This window comes from Neolamprologus brichardi, chromosome 3 (genome assembly GCF_056152115.1).
Source record: "Neolamprologus brichardi isolate AB-2024 chromosome 3, ASM5615211v1, whole genome shotgun sequence".
NCBI lineage: Eukaryota > Metazoa > Chordata > Actinopteri > Cichliformes > Cichlidae > Neolamprologus > Neolamprologus brichardi.
In genome coordinates, this window is record NC_142106.1 from 50,278,713 (window position 1) to 50,301,315 (window position 22,603).

Here is a 22,603-nt window from a genome sequence, read left to right on the forward strand (position 1 = left end):
TGTGAGCGATGGAAAACGGTTTCTATGACTTGAAATATAAACTGCAAAGGATGCAAGTCATCAGTTCAACAGGAGCCAGCAAGCTGCTCTCACTGCCAAGCACGCTGGGATGGTAAGTTCAGCTGAACATTATCAGTGAGTTGCTGTTCTCTGCAGCTCAATGTTCAGTCCTGACAGCACAGTAAACAGTAACTTAATGTCACTGCTTTTGCCTCAGAGTTCAGTTTGAATGAATGCGGGTCACTCGACACGTTCTTCTTCTAACCGTAGACATGGACAGAACCTGTTGCGTGTGAATCTGGTTTCCTTTAGTTCCATGATGGTCTGGACTCTGACAGGTCTGGAGCCGACCAACAATGAAAGAATCACCTGAATAATTTCCAATGGTTCTGTTTGCACAGCAGCTCTAGGACAAAAGTCTTGTGCCATCCCTTATTTCTTTATTTTGAAGTAATTTATTGCAATGTGCAAAGATAAATGGACAGTACATATGGAAAAAACAAGTCTGTACACGTCTAATGAGCTTGCGAGTGACTATTTGGTGTGACAACTTTTATTTAGCATTAGTTCTTTGGCAAGTTTCCTGTCAGTTCTTTCAGCCATCCAGTCCTGTTAAAGGACATTTCAGAGCTCTTCTTAATGTGTTGCCTTTGATTCATTCTCTCTCGAGATATTGTTGTCCTTAAGTCTGTTGCCAGTGATTTTCAGCCCAATTCTTCTTCATGGCTCGCCTTTTCTCCTTTCATTTACGTTCCTTAGGAATAGCTTGTTAGCAGCCACCCTTCCACTGACACCATTTATGATGAGTATACGGATCAACTTAATGCGCAGGGTGGATTTCCCACGCTGACTGCAGGACACGACTTTCGTTTCCAAGCCACCTGTTCTATTTTCCTCTGCAGACCACGTGAAAACATAGTTTTCAGCTAATAACTCTTTGGGAATCACCTTGTTTGTGCAGAAATGCTGTTAAGCATGTCAAACTATGTTATCAAATTTATTTGAAAAGAATAATTTTACTAAAGAAAAGGAAGCAAAAGTATGAATTTTTGCAGTAAGCTGCTAATAAAGATTCTAAAGATAAATTATACAGCCTGGCTTTTTTTTGCTATTACAAAGGCTGTCTGTAATGTGTAGACATAATAATGGTTCATCCCCAAAAGTGGGCCAAAAGTGCCAAAACAAGCAGGAAACCGGTAAACGTTGAAGTCAGAGTTTGTCTTTCCAACCGCTATACCACACCCATACCACGTGGGGGCGGTATAGTGCCTAACAGCTAATGGCCAATCGTCTTCAAACACAAGAAGAAGAGAGGAAGCGGAGGGAGAGGGTGGAAACAGCTACCCCACACTTGACTTCATTGAATGAGATTCAACATCAATTAGCGTTTGTTTTGGTTCAGTGTTCTGCATACAGAATACGCTCACATTCTGTTAGAGGAACGCGGATAGAAATTTTTACACCTCTACAGATCAAGGGTAAGCATGCAGTGGCAACATTTAGCTAGGAAACAAACACACTGGGCGGTTTATTTTTCTGCTAGCATGGTATCTGCCTACAGTTCGCTTAGCTAGCTGAGGACAACATGGTTATAGCTCAAAGGTTAGCCCGCACACTCAACAGATAATTAAAGAACTCTGCAAATTTGAATAACTTCAGCTTATTGCTTATGTTTTTGTTGATGCTTTGGCTGTCAATAGTCATGATATATTGTAATAAAAAGGAGTTTGCAGTTGGTGTGAGCTTTATTCAGTCTAATTTGATGAAACCACGGCAACGGTAAGCTAGCTATTAGCATTCACGAGATAGCATTGGTGTAGACTATTTCCTGCAGAAGTGTTCATAATGGAAGAGTTTTATTGAGAACAGGATTTATTTAGTAATTTATTTTTTTAATCCTGCACGTAAACAGTTAAGTTCATAGCTACGTGTAGTTCCTGTCGCTTTTTGTCAATGCCGCTGTCATCACACAGTGGTCGGAGTGAAGCTAGCAAGACAAACTGCAGGACTAACATCAGTGAGCAGGATAAGTGAAGCAGCGTGAAGGCACCGGGACGTGTTTTCTGTGTCTGTGGAGAGGGTAGCAAAGCCTGTGGCTGCCCACTGAAACAGTCCCACGCGTTAGTTGTAAAATTACGGCGTGGGTTTTTTTTTAGGTCATTATTACTGCCTTTATATTCCTAGTAGTTGTTTTGTAATAATTGTGCCAAAATTAGCTTCAGTACTTTGTAACAACAAGTCAAGACTATGTAACGGCTTGTTTACATTACAAGTGTTCAGTAAGATTAGAAAAGTGCTGCCATGTCAAATTAATGAAATTTACTAATACTTCTACTTTTTATTGTACTATAGGCTTTCATTCGTGTGAAGTTGTCTTTTATAGGCTAATTATGAATATGTTTTGTAACCACCCAGTTCTTATTTTATTGTAAGACATGGCGGGTCCACGGTAGACCTAAAGTGTTAAAGACTCCCCTAAAAAATACAATATAATGGAGGTTATGCTTTGAGACTGTGACAGGCTATCCCAGGATCCTGAGTGTCCTGTACTGCCTATGGAGCGCTGTCTCAGCACGGTCAGTGCTGGATCTATGCTGAATCAGATCAACTCATGTATAAATGCTGTGAAAACACTCAACTGCATATCATTGTAATTTACAAACTAGAATAATCTGCATGGAAATGTGTACTTTCATCTTTACATTTTGGTATATAGCACTACAGCTCTATGAAGCAAAGTGATTCATAGAGTTTTCTTTTTGTCACTTAAAAATCCAAACAGACAGAAGCAGCTACTGTGTTATTCTGATGTCCACTGTGGACTTCGTGAACTGACTGTATTCTCTCCCACCGTTGCAGACTGTGTTTGTTTGTAGGTGACGAGCTGGCGCAGGTTGTGGGTTTTTCTTGGATAATGCGAGACAGTGGTGGTAGCCTAGCCCAGAACCGCTGGCAGAGAGACCTGGGTCTGACCGCTGTGGGGCAGAACGACACAGGAGGAGGTTAGCACTCACTGTTTGTGTGGAAAATATTTACCCCCCAGTAGGATGGACGTTCAGACCACCGGGTCAGGCATCAGTGGAAACCCTAAGAGTTTGATGGACACGAGGTCACTTTCATTTTTGAAACGAAACGTCACAACACTTAAAAGTAAAGAGGAACAACTTTACTGACTGACCAACGCGTTTTGGCTTGTGGCCTTCATCAGGGTCATCATCACCCTGATGACGTGTTGCTGGAGTGCCGCATTGTGACTTTCTCATCCTCTCCGTGCACCTGAAGTTAAATGTCAGTGATAAATGAGTGAATATTCAACAACAGTGTGGCGTAGGTTTATAAAACTTGCCTAAATTTGTTTTCCTTTTTCTTTATTGTCTCATGTATGTTTTAAGAACTTGCTTTTTATGCCATTTTTAAAAAAATCGATCTAGTAACCAGTGAAGTCCAGGTGTGAGCTGTGGCCCTCAGGGGCCCCAGGAAGTCTTTGATTTCAAAGAGGGCCGGTGTCCTGCAGGTTTTAGATGTGTCAGCTGATTTAAATCAACATGTCTTGAAGTTCTCCAGAGGCCTGGTAATGAACATTTGATTCAGGTGTGTTGACCCAGTGTGAGATCTAAAACCTGCAGGACACCTGAGGCCTCGAGTTCCCCACCCCTGATCTACTTAGTATCTAAAACGTGGATGTGAGTGGTGTGTGAAACCAGCATGCAGCTTAGGTTTCCCACCAGGATATTTCATTGAATCGTTCGTTATCGAGGACGGAGCGATCACAGCACACATCGATAGCTGACCTTAATAAACACGGACTGAATGTATGCACACATGCTCTCATCTTATTATAACTGCTGCTTTTCTATAGTGTCTTTAAGCTCTTGTTGGTGATCATACAACAAACACTAATCAGACTCTGCTAGTCTCTCTTTGCCAGGATAAAAAGGATGTCGGATTAACCGATACTAAACACAAAGACGAATGATTGAATGTGTTCCCAGGCAGAACGTTTCCTCGTGGTTTTGCAGGGTCGACCCAAATTTGGGCGTACTTTTCCAGATTTCGATTTTGACAAGATCCCCAACATCACCGAGTGAAATGAGGCCAAAAACCAAACCTCCAAAAATAAAAAATGAATGACGTCCCAAGGAAAACTGAAGAAGCAGCTAGAGCTGTTACTTAAGGCTGTGTTCAAATATTCAAAGTAAGCCTGAGGGGGTGACTCAAGACCTTTGGACAGCACTGTGGGTTAGATGTTATTTTTAGTGAAATGAAGACGATACGATGCTTTTTTAATGTGTCAGAGGTCCATGCTCACTGCAAATGGGATAGTTTGGCATGTTGGTAGGTGGTTGCTAAGTAATGTGATACAGATAAGTACCTTCAGGGGCAAAAGACGCAACTGTGTGCCTTGTTTATATTATGTAGGAAGAGCTCATAGATACATTGTTACCCGTTGTAATGAGCTGCAGCAGTACTTTTGGGCTGTCGTGATGCCTGATTGGACGATAATCACTGCTGTTTGTTTCATAGGTGGGATTCCAGCGGACCGCCTCATAGTCCCAGTGTCAGATCACAGTGTATCCACCCCCATGCACCTGAGACTGGAACATAAAGAAAAGGTGTGGACGGGTGAATATGTAGTGGATGAGGAAGATGGCATAGGTGGGACTGAAGCTGTAGGTGACGATGAAGTTAACAACTTTGATGGTGAAGACATGGGTAAGTTTGACAGCAAGAGTTTGGAAAACAATGAGGATGAAGATGTTGAAGAGGATGGAGACCAGGAGGTGGAGGAGTGGGGAATCTCAGATTTTTCTTCCCAGTCTTCCGAGCACCTTCATTCACAACAGCACGATCATCAGAGACCAGAACAGAAGGCTGAAGAGATCGGCGAGGCCCCCGTAGCTCACGCACTAAGCCAGGGTGAAGCGGGAGACTTGTTTAGGTCCCACCTAAGCAAGTACAGGGCTCTGAGAAGACTCGGGCGCTTGCAGCGTTTGCGGTGCCGTGGAGGTCTTGGATTTCGGCTCTCTCAGCACTGGAAGAGCTGGCGCCAGCGGGCCCGGTGGATGTGCTCCGTAAGACACAGGTGGAGCCACAAAGGGCAAAGGAACACTCAAAGAGAACAGAGGAGACTGAAACGGTATGAGGGCCCCCCGTACAGGCACGAGGAGTATGACGGCAGTGATGACGGGCACACAGAGTCTGACATAGGTACTTATTCATGTGTGGGAATGCTAAGTAATGGGAATAGCAGGCATTTAAATGATATTTTTTGTCAGTGGCAACAATCAGAGTACCATAACAAAAGTAACAGATGTTTTCAGTCTGCTTCAGTCGCCAGTTTTACTGCTTTTGTGAAAAAATTCCCACGAGGCATTTGAATAAGTGGGAATAATAATAAATTTCCATAACCTGCAGTGACACCAGCTGTGATACACTGCAGCGTCATGCTTAGTAAAGTTTAGTTTAGCCTCCCTGTTACTGTTTAAAGTTGCAGTTAAGTTACCTTTGACCCAAATTGACTTAAAAACTGTTTGATAAAAACGCCTGAGTCTGCAGATTCCATAACAAATCTTATTTCTTTCCTTTGGCAGATCAGCAAATAAACGGCTCCTCCTCAGGAAAGCAGGAGGACAGAGTGACCCTGGAGGCAGAGGTCAGGCCGGCAGAGCTGGCTCTTACTGAAGAACACACAAGTTGTGTGAATGGTATGTATCACAAATGCTTCTAGCCTTGCCTTAAATGTTTGTGCAGTACCAGCGTGGGCAGCACGGATGCTCAAGGTCGTGAATGTGAGAACGAGGCGACGTAGGCGCTTCAAACTGATACAGTATGGGCATCAAGTCTTGGACGAGTTTGAATATCAGCGAGCTGAAGAGGTCAGGTTTTCTGAATGTGAGAGCTTGTAAATGAGGCGACGTAGGCTTTGAAAATGAAAAACATCGGTGTGTCTAGCAGGAGGCTGACGGGCAGCAGCGGCGATTGCCAGCTCGCATCAAACATGACGTCTGCTCTGTCTTAATACCCAAAGACTTTAATCAGTCTTGGAGTTAAACACGTATCTTTACTGAACAGTCTATGAGCTGCAGATGCTGAATGTGTCGTACTGATAGTGAGGAAGTTTCCACATAACAGTTTTCATGTTCCTTACGTCACATGCATGTCTGAGTCGGGGGGACACTTTGTGCTGTCCCGTCTACACGGCAGCCCGGGACCCCATAACTCGAGATTCATGCAGCTGTCATTGCTTTTATCTACATATATATATGGAGGCACCAATCAGTCCACACACACTTGTTGCTCCTCCATAATGTCCTGTTATCCTCAGCTGTAAACCTCACGTGACAGCTGCTTTGACTGCAGCGATCCGGACTTTACGTCCAGGGTCTGAGGTGTCCACTGTCTTTGATGGGTCTAGAGTTTGTCTTTAGCTGTGAGTCTCTAAACTGTTTTTAGACTGACACGTGTTTCCTGCAGTGCGTCTCTTCATTGTGACTGGGTCACGTCCCGGTTCATGTCTGTCCCTGTGTACCTCCCTGTTGTGTTTCAGTGTGCGCTGCTTCTCATGTCAGCATCAATGTGACGTCCTACAGTGTTCATGTTAGAGAGTGTACTGTAACACATGCTCAAACATGTGTGATGCATCAGTAACAGTTCATACTGTGTCTGTGGCCTTGTATGTCTCATGTGTGTAACTGTCAGCAGTGCTGGCTGTGCCGTGTCGGTCCAACCTGGTTCTGTAAAGTCTTTCTGGACCTGTGTAAAGCAGAGCTGTGTCTTTGTACCCACTCGTTCCCTGTTGTTGCCTCTGTGGCAGGTGGGTTAGAGTATCCTAGTAATCGAGTATTCCACTGATTTCCATCATTGGCCAAGAAATATTTGGATGTCATTAATGAGCCGTGATAAGAGGAAAAACGTCTCAACATGAGCTGCTCATTGGTTTCATCTTACAAATGTTTTTCATTTAAAGTTTGACATCTGTCAAAAAACAAATGAAACCTTTGTGTTCATGTTCTCAAATAAACAGTTTTCAGTTTAGCGGTATCGTTTCCATGAATGTGGTTTATATGAAATCTAAATGAAGTACAAAACTAACGAGTTACTGTGCTTTTGTGGAAGATTAAACTATGGCAGCATCATCTTCACTGGTGCTTTTTGTTTAAAAACTGGGAGCTGTGGGGCTTAACGTTGTCACACACTGCTCCCAGATATTTTTCTATTTTGAGTTTGAAATGTGGGTGAAACGCTGGCATTTACATGGTGACGGCTAAGAGTTAAAGTGAAGTATTGACACAAAGAATATGAGTTGAATATAGACTATAGCTCGACTGCACTGAACACTGAACATGAATAATGTGGCGTTTCCACAGTGCTGCAGCTGCACACTGTTATTTATTCAGAGGGTAGCAGGAAGACAGTTTGTATGGTTAACATCATGTTTGATGGAGGCGGAGCATGTGAACGTTAGCAGAACGTGAGCCAGAGCTTGTACAGTCTTACAGGTCTGTAACCCTGCTGCGTCGCAGCCTTATGCTCTTCATGGAGGAGCACAGAGTGTTTCAGTTTGTGCTGGACGTCGTCTGTTGTTGAACATCATCCCATTTAAAAGGCGCCAGTATGAAACTCGCTGCTCGGGTTTGCTCATTGTTGGTGCTCGCAAATGTAAATGCATGTGTTTCAGCTGGACATGTCGTATGATGTTACCTGTATTATACCTGTGTGTGGCACAGCCCTCATTCATGTGGTTGTCATCTGTCTCGAGGTATCCTGGAAGAGTCGCTACGGCAGTACGGCAGTTTGATCCCCATCCACGTGGATGATGTTGTGGAGAAACTTCAGGACATCTTCAATGAAAACTTCTCACACCCACACAGGTGAGATGTAGTGATACTGTTGTGTTAACAGTGTTCTGTGTTGGTACCATCCTTCTCTCATCCTTTTGTGCAGTAAAAGTTAAGCTGGTGTCCATATCTACGCTGTAATCTGCAGCACTACTCTCCCCCTCTGATAGTGCAGTGATTCCTGAGATTGAGAACGATTCTGAGGAACTGGACTGCTGGGAATCTCTACCATCATGTTATCCCTGAATATGAGATTTCCTGGTTTGTTATTATTACTGTTATTACATTGTGAAAACAAAAACTGGGCAGTGAGCTGCTATCTGTAACTTTACACATTTATGCAAATGTCAGATGCTCCCAGAGCGTCTGTGGTGCACCTCACATCCGTTACCTTATATAAACTGTAAGGGAGGCACTCGCAGTGTGACATTACACAGGCCGGCTGACACAAGCACATCCTGTCATTCCCTATGAACACACAGTCCCTGTGTTTTTGAATCCATTGTACCGTATGTGGCTCAGGTTTGGTCAGGCATCTGTTCACTTCACGTGTAAGCATCCTCTGTTCTTACCTTTTTAACAAACGAGGGCGTACCTAATGTATGCATTTCTCCTCCCTGGTCTTGGATCATCGGCACAGGCCCGATGGAGCAGTGATTATCTTTGGATTTTTCTTTTCCTGACCAAGCAGCCCATGGAGCTGTCTGCTTTACACTCATCAGGGTATCACAGAGTTGTCATCTGAATCCACAGAGGTTAGCTGTCTGCCCAGTCATGAGAAACGCTGAGTTTGAATGAGTCTGGTCTCCCTCTGAGGGCGGTTGAGACCACGTAGAGCTTCAACACCATCACTTACTGATGCATATTTGAGACGTTTGTGCAGCTCGTAATCAAATGTGATTTGCTCCTTCAGGATTTTCTGGATAACTTAGGAGCATTTTCCACTATTGAAGTGTGTTTAGCTCCAATTTCAGCCATGTTGCATTTCGACGCCTGGTGTTTAACAGGTTGTTCCCTCCTGGGGTTTAGCTGCAGTGTCAGAGTTTCAGAGCTGAGTTTTGAGCCTGTGGAGTGTGTGGGGATGACTGAATTTTATGTAGCCATACTTCCTGTGGAAGCTTTCCCTCCAACCACAGTGAGGTAGTTCTGCTGTGGACCTGCTAAGTCCACCAGAGGAAGGTGGACTCTTTAGGGGCTCTCTTTTTAAGGGGTGTTGCATCCCCACACGTGTTAGGGTTTTGTTTTTGGCCTTGATGTTACTGTGCACTCACTGGACACTTGGTGCTTAGCATGGGCTGTTAGCTCTGTACTGAGCTCTGGCGTGTCTTCGGTCGAGCTGTTATAGTCTCTGGAGCATGCAGTCTCCTGTAGTGAGATACACACTGTTTGGTTACACGGGCAACCCCAGTTCTCTGAAAACCAAAGCCGGTATCGCACCATGCTGCTGGACTTCATGGTCACATCAAAGAAACACTTTGTGAATGCCTTGTGTGGAGCCAGGGGCTCCTATAGAGGGGTCTGGGGACCCTGTGTTCTTGAACCATCTTCTTGATGTGGTGGAAGTGGAGCTCCCGTGATTGGTCACACCAGGATGGCATACTTCATAGCTCACTTGGTTTTCAGAGAACCGGCGTTAGTGTGGCTGTGAAGTTGGGCCTTCACTTATTGGAAAATCTGTGTTTTCTTTATCCATTAGCTTTTCCAGGCTGCATGCTTCAGTATCCTTGGGGAAGCTGCTGAATCTTGAGTTGCTCGTGAGGCATTCAGCGGCGGGTGGGGATGGATAAAAGCTCTTAGATGTACAGAAACATGCTTGCATGATTGTTTGGGTGAATGAGACATTAAGCTTTGTTTTCACAACTCAGATGTGTTTTTGGTGACTCTTAATGTTCATAGAATCACTATGTAACTGCAGTTGTTTTGTTTTTGCAGCAAAGGTGTCCTCTTTCACTTGCCGTAGCGATCCTTTGATTTGGGCTGTGTAATGGAAAGCTTTCATTAGCGATGTCTGAATACATGGAGCTAACTGTACATCTGGTTTTGATTCGTTCTTCCTTAGAAAAGCAGTGGTCCAACATCTAATACAGTCCTTCCAGCGCTCATCAGGATCTGTTGTAGCTAAAACCTTCAGAGTCAACTACAAACGGCATGTTCTGACCATGGACGACCTGGGCACTCTGTATGGACAGAACTGGCTCAATGACCAGGTATGCTAGTACACTCTAACTGTACACTTTAGGCTTTTTGGGGGGAATTTTGACTTAATCTTAGGCATTAGTGCACCTAAATCCAAAGGGAGTCATTTAAATGTGATTCAGTACACCTGTGTTGTTCCTGCTGTGGCACATATTAGAGATACTGCTGTTAATACTTTGTAACTTGTACGTGCTGTAAATGATGCAGGTGCATGGCATCGGCTGTATTAGGTACGTCAGTATATGTTCTTGTTCTCCAAAGTCCAGATGTTACAACATCCAATGTTTCATCATCAAGAAAAGCAAAACAAATTAAAGCTGCGAGCAATGACGACGGGACACTCACTCTTTGGTTTATTGTAGAGTCTTTGCCTTCCAGAATAAAGTGCCATGAAGCGACTGCTGTTGCGATTTGGGGCTATAGAAGTTAAACTGAACTGAATTGAAAATTTCAGTTTGCTGGAGGTGGGAGTGGTGCAGTTCTAATCATATCTGTAATCATATTTAAATCAAACTCCTCAACGATCACGTCAAATATGCACGCTTGTGCTTCCTGTCGTAACTTTGAGGCAAACTGTAAAACAAACTACTGAAGACTTTCCAAACCAAATTTTCGACATTCCTTGTCAACCACAAAGTGTAATATCTGGAAATGACAAACGGCAGACTTCCTGTTGGGTTCTCTGAACTGATTCATCTTGGAATATTGCACACGTGTACCAAATTTCACCCACATAGTTTCACCTATGTGGGTGAAATTTCAAAAATGATTCTGATTGTTTCCTTTGGTATGTTTGTGTACAAAACTAAAATTCACTCACACACAAACAAAAATGTGTCATGTGTTTCATGCTTGCCATGTATGTAGAACCATTTTGTACTGTCCACATGCCAGACCCATAAAATATGTACGTTTTCACCAGAGCAGATGCACGTGCAAAGTTTAGGCCCTTAGCGAGGCTTTAAAATCAGACTGTATTTATAAAAACAGCTGCTTGTTTTCACACTTGGGCCTTAAAAGTAAAGAGAATTGTATCAAAGGTGTTGCTGCCTGAGAACATTTCTCTTTGCACTTTAATTCTTACATTGTTTTTGTGTTATTCAGGTGATGAACATGTACGGTGAGCTGGTCATGGACTCTGTGCCAAAGAAGGTGAGGAAGCTGCAAACTAAACTGAAACAGTATCCTTGTGAAATGAATGTGGATGGTTTACCTACCTGCAGTTATTATTGTGTCGTTGCAAAGGCCATATGTAACATCTTCTGAGATTCTTCAGCCTTGTTTGAACCTTCTCTGCTGAACACACTGAAACCATATTTCACTCGATACATCAGTGCACAATATCAACTGCATCAAATACTTGATGTATCATAATGAAAACAGCCACTCAGAATATATAAACTGAGTATACAAAGATCTTACAGCTGTGATATGTTCCTTCTTTTTTATTGTTATTATGGTAAATATTTTTGTGGAGGGTCTAATAAGTGAATAATAATAATATATTTAGGGCAGAAACTATTGATTATTTGAATTGGTGTAGTTCAGTTCAATTCAGTGTTATTTATAGAGCGCCAAATCAACACAGTTGCCTCAAACCGCTTTATATTATCAGGTTGGAGATCCTACAATAGTGCAAAGAAAACAGAGAAAAGCCAACAATCATATGACCCCCTATGAGTAAGCGCTGTGGTGACAGTGGGAAGGAAAAACTCCCTTTTAACAGGAAGAAACCTCCAGCAGAACCAGGCTCAGGGAGGGCGGGCCCATCTAACGGGATCTGTTGGGGGTGAGAGAGGAAGACGGGACAAAGACACACTGTGGAAGAGATTAACAATAACTAACGATTCAGTGCAGAGAGGTCTACTAACACAGTTAGTGAAGAAGAAACACCCAGTGCATCATGGGAATCCCCCGGCAGCCTACACCTACTGATTATTGATTATTGACCTGATTATTACTCATCACTTGGTGTTTGCTCTCTCTGCTGTATCACTCTCTGTTCCTTTTCAAACATACACTGTTGTTTTTGTGTAGCTTATCTGTGTAGTCGATTTAATTAGAAACTTACAGATAACGTTTTATTTCAGAGTCTAATCTTCACGTGATTTGTCCAGAGCACTCTCTGATTCACACAGTTTTCACTCACTGTGTCTTCAGCGATTCACTAGCTTAGCTCATAGTCGACTTGTTAGCAGTGGGGCCTCTTGACCTGTTCCTCCTGCACTTTCCTGCTCATTGGGTCGGATGTTTAGACCTACTTTGGTAATAATGAATAAGAAATACATGTATTAAATGTAGCCTGTTTGTGGAGCCTGTTTTTTTTTTTTTCTTTTTTTTTCTTTTTTTTTTCCTTTTCCTGATTGGGAAAAACCCGTAACTAGCCAGGCCGCTGTAGCCGGTGCAGTCAAAGGTAGCGTAGGCTCCGTTAGCTCTCCCCTGGCAGATTGACCTGAAAATAAAAAGATGGCTGGGTGACGGTGATGAGGAAGCATAGTTCTAAACAGAAACCCTCGGTACACCACCAACACCTTCTTGTGTCTAATCGTTCTGCTGCCAGACAAAAACAAACCAAACTTGAGCAAATGATTTAAATACAAATAACCAAGAAAGAACAATATTGCGTCCTCAACAGCACCAAAGAGTAAAACAGTGAAATGTTAAACTTTAAACATTGCGTCTCTCTCTTCTAAGTCCCTGTTAGTACATTAATTAATAAACAAATAGATTTACCTGGTTACAGCAGGATGATTATGTTAGTTTAAAGGGAACATTAAAATATGTACTGTGCTTTCAATAACACATATGTGGTATTAAAATATACTAAATGTTTTCCTTCTAAGCACATTTTATATAAAACCGATTTACCAGTAGGTCGCCATAGTTATTTACTTCTCAATGCACTCTGGGTAGTGACGTCACACGGTTGCACCGCATCCAGTTCACAGTTAGCAGCGCACTGGAAATGGCTTCTGTTCAGCCTTTCCAGTTTGAACCAGAGCAAAACGAGAGAGAGGATGAAAACAGTTAACCAGCACTTAGTTTAGATGAAGATGAAAACAATCTGTCACACGATGACGAGAGAGTGAGAGAAAACTACTGGTGTCTATAGCAACGGCCACTCAGAGCGTTTGTTGTTTGTCTTAATCCAGATGTTCTTTGGGCAGCCCTTGTTAGCATCTATGACCGGTATCTGGTCTTTAAGTGATAACGTGATGAATCCTGCTTCCGGGCCCAAAGTAGTCTGCATTTAATAAGACTGTTGTGTTTTTAACATGTTTTAATGTTTTGTATCTTGTTCGATTTAATCTCAACAAGCCCCTAAAAAGAGTCAGTGATCACTGTCGGCTTCTCACGGTTTTTATTACCGCCAATCATTTTAAAGCTCAGATTTTAAACCCTTACGATGTAACTGCAGCCCAGCCCACGCAGCAGCAGTACATTAATGACTAACCTGGTATTGTGGATGGATTATCTCAGTTGTTCTCCTGACTGAAGATTGGTCCATTTACAGCATCCTGCCATGCGATTGCATTCGTCCCTAACCATCGGGAACTCTCATATGAACTTTAATCGAGTGGAAAAAAGTCCTCCGTTTGTTAGCGTTCGTCCTCCAGCTTTATGTTATGCTAACATAGCGATCACGTAGCACATCATTATATACCAGCTAGTCCAACTTCAGTAACCCTACAAATGTCACTGCTGTTTAGTTTTCTGTCTTCATTTATGTTGGAAGTGATAGCAGAGCTGTACATTTGAATTTGATAATAAATCTCTCAGTCAGAACATGGTACAGTGGAACCCCGGCTTACGAAGACCCCATTTAACGAAAAATTCAAGTTACGAAGGCACTTAACGGCAATATTTCTGCCCGTGGTACGGAAAAATGCCCGCGTAACGAAATAGATAATATAGAAAGTTTTAAAAAATTAAATTCAATTCCATAATGTTATGTACATGTACACGTACACGTACATATGTATGCATGCATGTATGCATGCATATGCTTTCTTCAACCTCCTCCTCCAAGAACTTCGCCTTCAGCCAGCATCGCCTCACTCAAAAGGCGATGGAAAAAGGTGCTTCGACTTATGAAAATTTTGACTTACGAAAGACCCTCTGGAACAAATTAATTTCATAATTTGGGGTTCCACTGTATATTATATTTAGAGCTAACTCCCTGCTAACTTCTAACTAAGTTAAATGTCATAAATTCCATTTTCATGGATGCCTGGATATTAAATTTAATTGTTACACCTGGCAGAGCAGCCACACTGATCATTTTATTACAGATGAACAAATTTAGACAGTTTTTCAACTCTCAGTAATGCCGCAGTGATCATTTGACTTTTGCAGCAGAGTTTGGGCCCAGACACGGCTAATAACATCAGACTCAAAGACCGGATAGTGCTGGTCTACAAAGTCGTAACCAGGTAATAGGCAAGTTAATTAATACGGTTGCTACACTTTAAAAAACAAAACAGGTTAGCTGAACGAAAGCACCTATACTACTGACAACCAATACACGTCATCGTCCCAGCATGCATTGTGTGCGAAAAAACATGGCTGCTCCCACGGTTCCAAAATAGTTTTAAACAACAAAGATTTAATGAATAACAAAAAAATTGTAGTTATGCTCAAGTATGTTTTTATGTAGTGAAGATAATTTGTAATAATTTCAACACCCCCGAGTCATTCTAACCATCAGAAACCTCGAAGCACAGGCCGAGGCGGCGGTGTGGCAGCAATTTTCCACCTCAGCTTGTTAATCAACCAAAGACCCAGAGTTTGAATTCATTTGAAGGCCTGATGCTCAGCCTTGTCCACCCCAGCTGGAAAAACCAAAACCAGTCTTATCTGTTGTTCTCGTCCACCTGGGCCTCACACAGAGTTTGTCTGAATGCTAATTGATGTTCTTTTTATGAAGTGTGGAAACACGCCTGGCAGGATGTGTGGCTATCAGCAGACGGGTATAACAAGCTGCCAATTATGAATTAAGGAGCTTTTTTCCTTTTGCTGTCATGTTATGATGGTAAAAAAATTAAAACGTTGGACTGTGCCGAGTCCTGTCTCTGGCTGCGATGACTGGAGCCTTGCTGCTCACGTAGTAATGGTCTGTGTAATCCCATTACTACATGTTTACTGTCATTAATCAAAATCTTTTTTTTTCTTTTTCAGGTCCATTTTTTCAACAGCTTCTTTTACGATAAGCTAAGGACAAAAGGCTACGAAGGAGTCAAACGGTGGACAAAAAATGTAAGTGAATGCTGCCAACGTGCTCGGAGTAGTTTAGCAGCGTATTAACACTTTATATTAATATGCAGGAATAAAACAATGAGTGTCGTTAGAGCTGGATGATAAAAGACATTCAGTCTTGTCTTTAAATTCAATGTAACACAAATTTATGAAGGTGGTCTAAATAATTCAGACAGCTCATGCAGACACTTGCAACTAAGAACTTTCTGAACATCAGTAGCACATTTCAAACGTCATGACAGGCTGCATACGAGTGGAAAATGTGTTTCATCTGCTTAGAAGAGTTTGAGTTTTTCATTAAGTCAGTACATAATATCAGAGTCAAAGAATCTCTATACGACTCTGTGTGTGATGCATGATTGTATGATCTGCACTGGTCTAGTTTAAAGCCTCACTGTCTGTGGGGTTTTTTGGGGGGGTGACACTGAATCTCTGTCTTACACATGTGGAGTAAGAATGGGGAAAAACCCTTTGCTTTCAAAACTACACAGATTAGTCTTCTCACTTTACTAACTCCACAAAGGTCTTGAGCCAGCTGCCCATTTCTTGAAGTCTTTGCTTCCAAGGAGAAAGACCTGAGTGTTGTTGAGCAGTAGTTTTTTTCTGGGGGACTTATAGGATGAAACATTGTCACAGTTTCGAAACACATAATTGGTTCAGATTTTTGCCGTGTAGTTCTGTCACCAACACGGTGACAAAAAGAGCTTTTTCCTGTAAACTCCTGCAGATGTTGGCATTGTATGCAGTCAAGAAACTGGACAAGTGGAGGACAAAAGTAGTAGTAGCTGTCTTAAATATCTATCTATAGTAAATAAATAAAGAAGCAAGGTAAACTGACAACACGCTGAGGAGTGCCAGACAACTCAACTACTACACTAAAAATTGGTGGCAACCAGTCTTATAGAGTGATGCGTCCAAGTGTGAGATTTTAGCTTCAGATTGTAGATGAACAGGAGAGAGGTGCAGTAACGGTCTCGTCTGTACAACAGAGACTGCATGTCAGGCAGCTCAGGATCTTCTTAAACCTGAAGTAATTCTGAAGGCAGAACAAACTGTGAAAGCTGGAAAGCATCTGACTGCTTTATTTTACAGCAACAATGTCAAACACACAGGTAATGCAGCAAAGACCTGGATAGAAAAACAATGAAACATGGTCAGTCGTAGAATGACCCACTCAGGGTTTGGACCTCAGAGATGTTGAAACTGGAATCATCAAGATTCCTCCATTTGTTCCCTTTGTTCCCTTGAGAAGGGAACAAAGGGAACAAAGAAGAACGTTGGACTGATCTTTATTCAAGCTAGAAGGTTGTTACTGAACCTGACCTAGGAGAGTTCAGGCTGGTCTCACCAAATGTATTTTTGCTTAGATTTCCATGTGTGTGTTTGCATGTTTCAGTACATTTCTGACCTTTGACCATTTTCTGATGGCTCAGTGCTGTAAATGTCAGTTTGCTTCAGTTTTAACTTTCAAAGAACGTTGTGACATCAAAATGAAAATGAACATATATTTTTATGTCTTAGTTTTTGTATTTTAGATCAGACTGTTTATGTGCTCTTTTCATTCAAACATGTCGTTTAAATAACGCACACATGTAACAAAGCCTGAGCTGTACGCACAGTTGTCTGCTCTGTGCTTTGGCTTTAGATGGAAATCAGCTGTTTGTCCAAACACCAATGTGGTTCAGCTTTTTTATTTGGTATCTACTGACACTACCAATGGAACATTTTGATCTTCTCTGGGATCTTTAGTCAAAAACAAGGCGTCAGACTAACTTTGGTTAAGACAAAAGTCTTGTTTGTATTTCAAACATAAGAGCTCTGCAGCAAGCAGAGCAAGGAGAGTTCATCTGAAACTGAGTTGTCCAGTTCTTTCAAACTTCAAAGGTTCTTTGTTACAAAATAAACTGTTTCCTGTATAGTTTCAGATACGCATGTTGTCTTTACATGAATACTGTTACAGCTTGTTACAAACTCCTGAAAGGAACCGTCCTGACGCGCACTTTTTAGTGCTTGAATAAAAAACAGTCAACTTTATACGTTTAGTTTGCTGCTGCTCCAAATTAAGATTTGAAAGCCCGTCCCAGTTTTCATGAGAGGAATAATATAAACAACATAATTACAATGTATTTTTTCAAAGGTTTAAACAGAATATTTTTTAACATTTAAATTGTAATTGTATATCCACAGTTCCAGCTCATTTGTAAATATAAAATAGTTTTGGTTTCTAAATCTCATCCTAATATTATACACATAGAACACATCATCATCATGCAACCTTACTATCAGATGACTAAAAGGATCCCACGACTGTCTGGAGATTAAAGTTTTACTTTAAAGTTTTTTATCGAGATAACGTGTGTGCCTCCGTGTCTGTTCAACCCTGATCATCCAGCTGAAACATGACAGGCAGCATTGTTGAACAAGGATATGCCCCGTTCCTCATTTCTTAGTTTCTTGCATGTTTGTCTTGTTCACACATTTTAAGATAATCAAACATAATGAAATATTAGACAATATTCAGTCCTGCTGCATTGCCCACCTGTGGTTAAGCTTACTGAGTGACCTGATGGCTGGACATGGTCAGAGTTCATGGTTGAATCAATTACAGTCGTCCAGGACCTGAAGCAGCAGAGCAGCTATGGACATTGCTCCGTCCTCGTCATTGTTTAATATCACATGTTACCATATATTATCATATTCAGTGCTGTTAGTTTTTGGAGAATATTCTGTGTAAAACTATCTTTGATCATCCAGGTGTTTTTGGATAAATGTGAGTAAAATTAGTTTGATCTGAAACGTGTAACAAATATACACCAAAACAATGAAATACTTGCATGTGGTTTATTTGCAGTACCTGTAAAATCCCATGGAAAAATGTTGTGACATGTTTTTATAGAACTGAAAGCGACGATGTAATGACAGCCTTACTCATCTGCTTGTCTTAATAGGAAGAACATACTTCCCACATTGTTAGCGTCTGGCTTTGTTTGGTTCATAATTGAATTAGCTCTTGGCTAGCAGCTGCATACACCACTTTACAAGCTTTTCCATCTGTGTGTTGCTTACATTGCTTTAGACCACATTAGGAGCACTGCTGGCTTAGTGTTACAGGGTGGGGGGCATCGTATAATTGAAAACGGACAGCTTAACCAAGATTTTTGTTACGTCTCTCAAACTCTTGTGTAATCCATTTATTTCTATTCATTTATCAGGTCGACATCTTTCAGAAGGATCTGTTGTTGATCCCCATCCATCTTGAGGTCCACTGGTCGCTGGTCAGCGTTGACATTCCTCGTCGAGCCATCACCTACTTTGACTCTCAGAGGACTTTGAACAGGCGTTGCCCAAAGGTAGGGATCAGGCAGCTTTTGGAAAAGGAATGAGTGGATGATTGAACAGTTTTTGAAGAAAGGTCAGTGGGTATAGATGCTTATTAACGCTTCTGTCAAAATGATTGATAGTAGCAAATAAGCAGCTGCATGATATTTCTGTTAGCTAATATTGTTGCTTTTTAAATAAAACTTAGTATTTTTTAACACTTCAAATTTGTTGTAAAAGGCCAAAGTTTTTTTTGTTTGTTTGTTTGTTGTTTTTTTTTGTTAAACCCAAATGTCCTGCCAGTGATTCAGTTGCTGATAGGAGAGGATGGGCTGTCACACCTACAGTGTATCCATGAATCTGCTGCTCAAAGTCAGAATCTCTGTTTTTGGAAACTGCTCAGTCTCTTTGAATGTGTTCATTTTGATTCCAGCACATTTACAAATACCTGCAAGCTGAAGCCATCAAAAAAGACCAGCAAGACTTCCTGACAGGATGGACCGGCTTTTTCAAAATGGTAACACGACTTTTCTTTATAACGCTTAACAAAGCTCTGGTGAGACTTTGAGTAAAAATGAGAAGTAGACTTTAGTTGAAATGGTACCATTGCTAATGCTAATGTATTTGTAATGTTGCAGAATGTGGGCCGCCAGAACAATGACAGCGACTGTGGGGCTTTTGTGTTACAGGTGAGTTTTCTACAGTGTGCATAAGGGCTGGGTGATATGAGGAAACTCTAATATTGCCATATTTTTTGGCTATATCGCGATATGTCTTGAGCAGCAAAGGGGTTGGGCTGCAGTTTGAGCCTCAGTGAGGTCGGGTTTTTTATGTAAATATCAACATGTGTGGTATCCACAGAAACTTTCAAGTCTCAGCCACAAGCTCATAGAAACCATTTGTGCAAACACACAACAGCCAACACAACAATTAAAAAGGCAGTTATGTGCCTAAACACAAACAACAAAGCCACACTCAGCTTCATGTAACCGAGCAAACGTCACATGGTCTAACATCGAAGGTTTCGTCACTCTCCAACCAAAATGAACTGAACCAGCAGCAAAAGAAGGCCACAAATATGCTTCAAGAACGATAAACAATAACATGAACTGTTTCCTTCAACAGAGGCCGTCGTAGCTCGAATCACAGCTGGTGTATTTAACGTTTCCTTTGGTGTGTGGGGAGATGTTGACATGCCGAGTTCATTCTTGTTGTTCGACATCCTCCTCGTGAAATCCCAACGACAGCGAGTCTGAAACTCCCGCTTTCACCATATTTCTCCCATCTGCTAGCATATAAACACGCATGCTCAGCGCAGTGTGCAGGTAGAACATTTTCCAGCTAGGAGGGGGGATTGATGATGCCTTTGCAGCGCGTGGGAACCTACACTCAATGGTTACAATAAAACCATTTTAACCATCGTACGTATCAAATATACTCGATATATCGCCCAGCCCTGATATAAACACGAACTCTTGTTGTTGAGAGCTAGCCATGGACAATTTGGATTAGTCTCAGTTCCGCTTCTTTATAGCATTTATGAGGGAAACATATGTACCTGCTGCATAGATGGTAATTACCACACATCAGATTGTTTTAAATGTGTTTCAGTATCTGACCCTGACCTTTCCTTGTCTGCTATCCTGCAGTACTGCAAGTGTCTGGCACTCGGGCAGCAGTTCAACTTTGGGCAGCAAGACATGCCCCGCCTCAGAAGACAGATGTACAAAGAACTGTGTCACTGCAAGCTTATGGTGTGACCCTTCATTTCCATCGTTTGTGGCCAGCTACACCTGCTCCGTCCCTGAAATCTAACAGGATGGGGGGACAGTGTTAAAACAAGAGGAAAATGGGAGCAAGTGACTGGGGGAAAATAAACATTACAAACCTAACTTTTTCTCTTCCACCATGCAGAGAAATTCTTCTAGATGCGAACATTGTTTGACTTTATTTTTTCAGGTTCTGCTTCCCTCGGTTTGTTTGAAAAACACTGATTTAAATATCATGTCATAGTTCTTTGTGGTTGTGAGAGGCCAAGACTAGCTGTCTTATTTTGGGGATGTGCTAGTTATCCGTGTAAAGATAGTCCACTAGTTTTCTGGTTGGAGAGGGAGCACTGAGGTACGGAAAAGCCTGCGTCCAGGAAGTATGAAAGGAAGTCCCGCAGTGGAGTTTGTGTTTAGAGGGCTGCAGTGACTTTTCCATCCAGCCAGTCATTACTTGACATCTTTGCAAATGAAACGTACCCCATGCAATGGCCACCATTGTGGACGAGCTGTTCAGCACAAAATGTTTGCCCGTGTATTACAGTGTGAAACTTCCATGTACAATATTTTTAATCGTTTCCTGCGGTCTGCTCAGCTGGAGTTTAGTGGGAATCCATGGTTATGTTGGCAGGTAAAACTTTTTTCTGGTGAATCTCAGGGAAAGTTGGATTTCTGCAGCATCCATGAGTCCCGCCTCGTGCTGGCCCACACAGTAGAAACTTTCCCCCTCGACCGCTTTCAAGTCATAAACCTTGAAAGCGATTGAACTGAAATGGCTCAAAGAAGTATATTTACAATGCATTTAATTTTTAATGTGTTTCAATCTCTGTCAGTAATTGTGGTAACATGTTTGGGTTTCATAAAAGATCAAGAAAAAAGACAATTTGTTTTTTTCTTGTTATTTTTTTTTTTGTTTAGATCTTCTGGTTAGTATAAAAGCCATTTTGTTGAGGACCACAAATACACACCAAGCATATGTCCACAGTGGAGATACAGTGCTCTCTTATTCTTTTTATAACAAAAGAAAACTTGTGAATAGTTGTTTTTGGCTTTGCTTTTTTTTTTTCCAAGAAGGAGCTGATGCAAGAGAGCTGTTTTATATATCTTCTACAATACGTTATGACTGCTAAAAATAAAAATATGTGGCAAACGTGTGTGTGTGTGAAGGTTTTCACTCGTCCACATCATAGTAATGGAAGGACTACGTTCAGTTTCTTGAAGACGTTTCGTCTGTGAATCAGTCCCAGATTTTGAGCCCTATTGTCCCTAAGAAGGCCGTTGACCCCCTATTGATTCTCTGCATAATCACATGAGCCAAGGTGTGAAAATGGGGTGGGTCACACTCAGCCAAGGTTTCAGGTGAACCCATTGTGAGACCTTGCCCCCCCAATCATGTGACTTACTGAAGTCAAAAGGCCCAGGATGTGTATTAAGGAGTCTGGGAAGGATCTCAAAGCTGGATTGTAGATGGCAGACGCCGTCGGTGTAAGACGCCACGTCTGTTCAAAGAGGGTCGTTCACTCCTCTCTCAAACCTTTGTCCAAAATGTGGACATTAGCATTTTGAAAGAGTGTGTTTAACAGGCACGCAGATATAGACCGCTATGCAGTCTCCATCAGAACCACTGTTTCTTCCTGCAAACAGGGAACACCCCATAAGCTCTGCAGATGTAATTTAGTCCTAGTCAAACTTTCTAGTCACAAACAGCTTGTGGGAGATTGAACTGAAATGACCTGTTGGCTCAAAGAACTATATTTAATTTTTTCCTGTGTCTCTGTCAGTGATTGTGGTGATATGTTTGGATTTCATGAAAAGTTAAAGTAAAAAGAGGATCTCTTTTGTTTTTGTTAAGAGGTCTTCTTGGGTCATTTCTTCAGCTCATCACATTATGGTTTGTTCCTCGTAATGGTGATCCCAGTTCTGAACAAGGTTCTTACTGTCTGCTTTGAGCTTCCTTGCTCTGTGGCTGCACCAAACCAGACTCTCCTTTCTCTGGGGAAGCTGGGGGTGCACAGCTGACAGCCTTGAACATGTCGCTAAACTAACTGCATCTAGATATTATAGGATATCATTCAGTCCCATATTGATTGCATCATCCACAAAGTACAAAGGGGGCCTTACAGTGACTACTACCAGGATGTGGTGGGTGAGGGGTGTGAATGCGTCCCTCATTAACCTGCAGTATCAGGTATTCAGCCAGCTCTTTGTTTGCAGAGGGGATGGTTGCAG

General features: G+C 41.9%; 1 protein-coding gene across 3 annotated transcripts; it reads left to right on the plus strand.

The window, feature by feature from the left end:
- Positions 1 to 1,290: 1,290 nt before the first annotated feature.
- senp3b (SUMO specific peptidase 3b) lies at positions 1,291 to 21,528 on the plus strand. 3 transcript variants are annotated; one of them, XM_087837825.1, is made up of 12 exons: positions 1,291 to 1,478; positions 2,860 to 3,002; positions 4,525 to 5,208; positions 5,592 to 5,705; positions 7,760 to 7,871; positions 9,898 to 10,045; positions 11,139 to 11,186; positions 15,213 to 15,290; positions 18,503 to 18,640; positions 19,042 to 19,125; positions 19,247 to 19,297; positions 20,258 to 21,528. In XM_087837825.1, exons 2-12 carry the CDS (start codon positions 2,915 to 2,917, stop codon positions 20,366 to 20,368), a joined length of 1,656 nt encoding a protein of 551 aa, XP_087693951.1. In that variant the 5' UTR covers positions 1,291 to 1,478; positions 2,860 to 2,914; the 3' UTR covers positions 20,369 to 21,528. The 3 variants fall into 3 exon arrangements, with proteins under 3 accessions (XP_087693951.1, XP_087693952.1, XP_087693953.1); XM_087837826.1 differs by lacking the exon at positions 1,291 to 1,478 and adding an exon at positions 2,326 to 2,576; XM_087837827.1 differs by lacking the exons at positions 1,291 to 1,478; positions 2,860 to 3,002 and adding an exon at positions 4,094 to 4,195.
- The last annotated feature ends 1,075 nt before the right edge of the window (positions 21,529 to 22,603 follow it).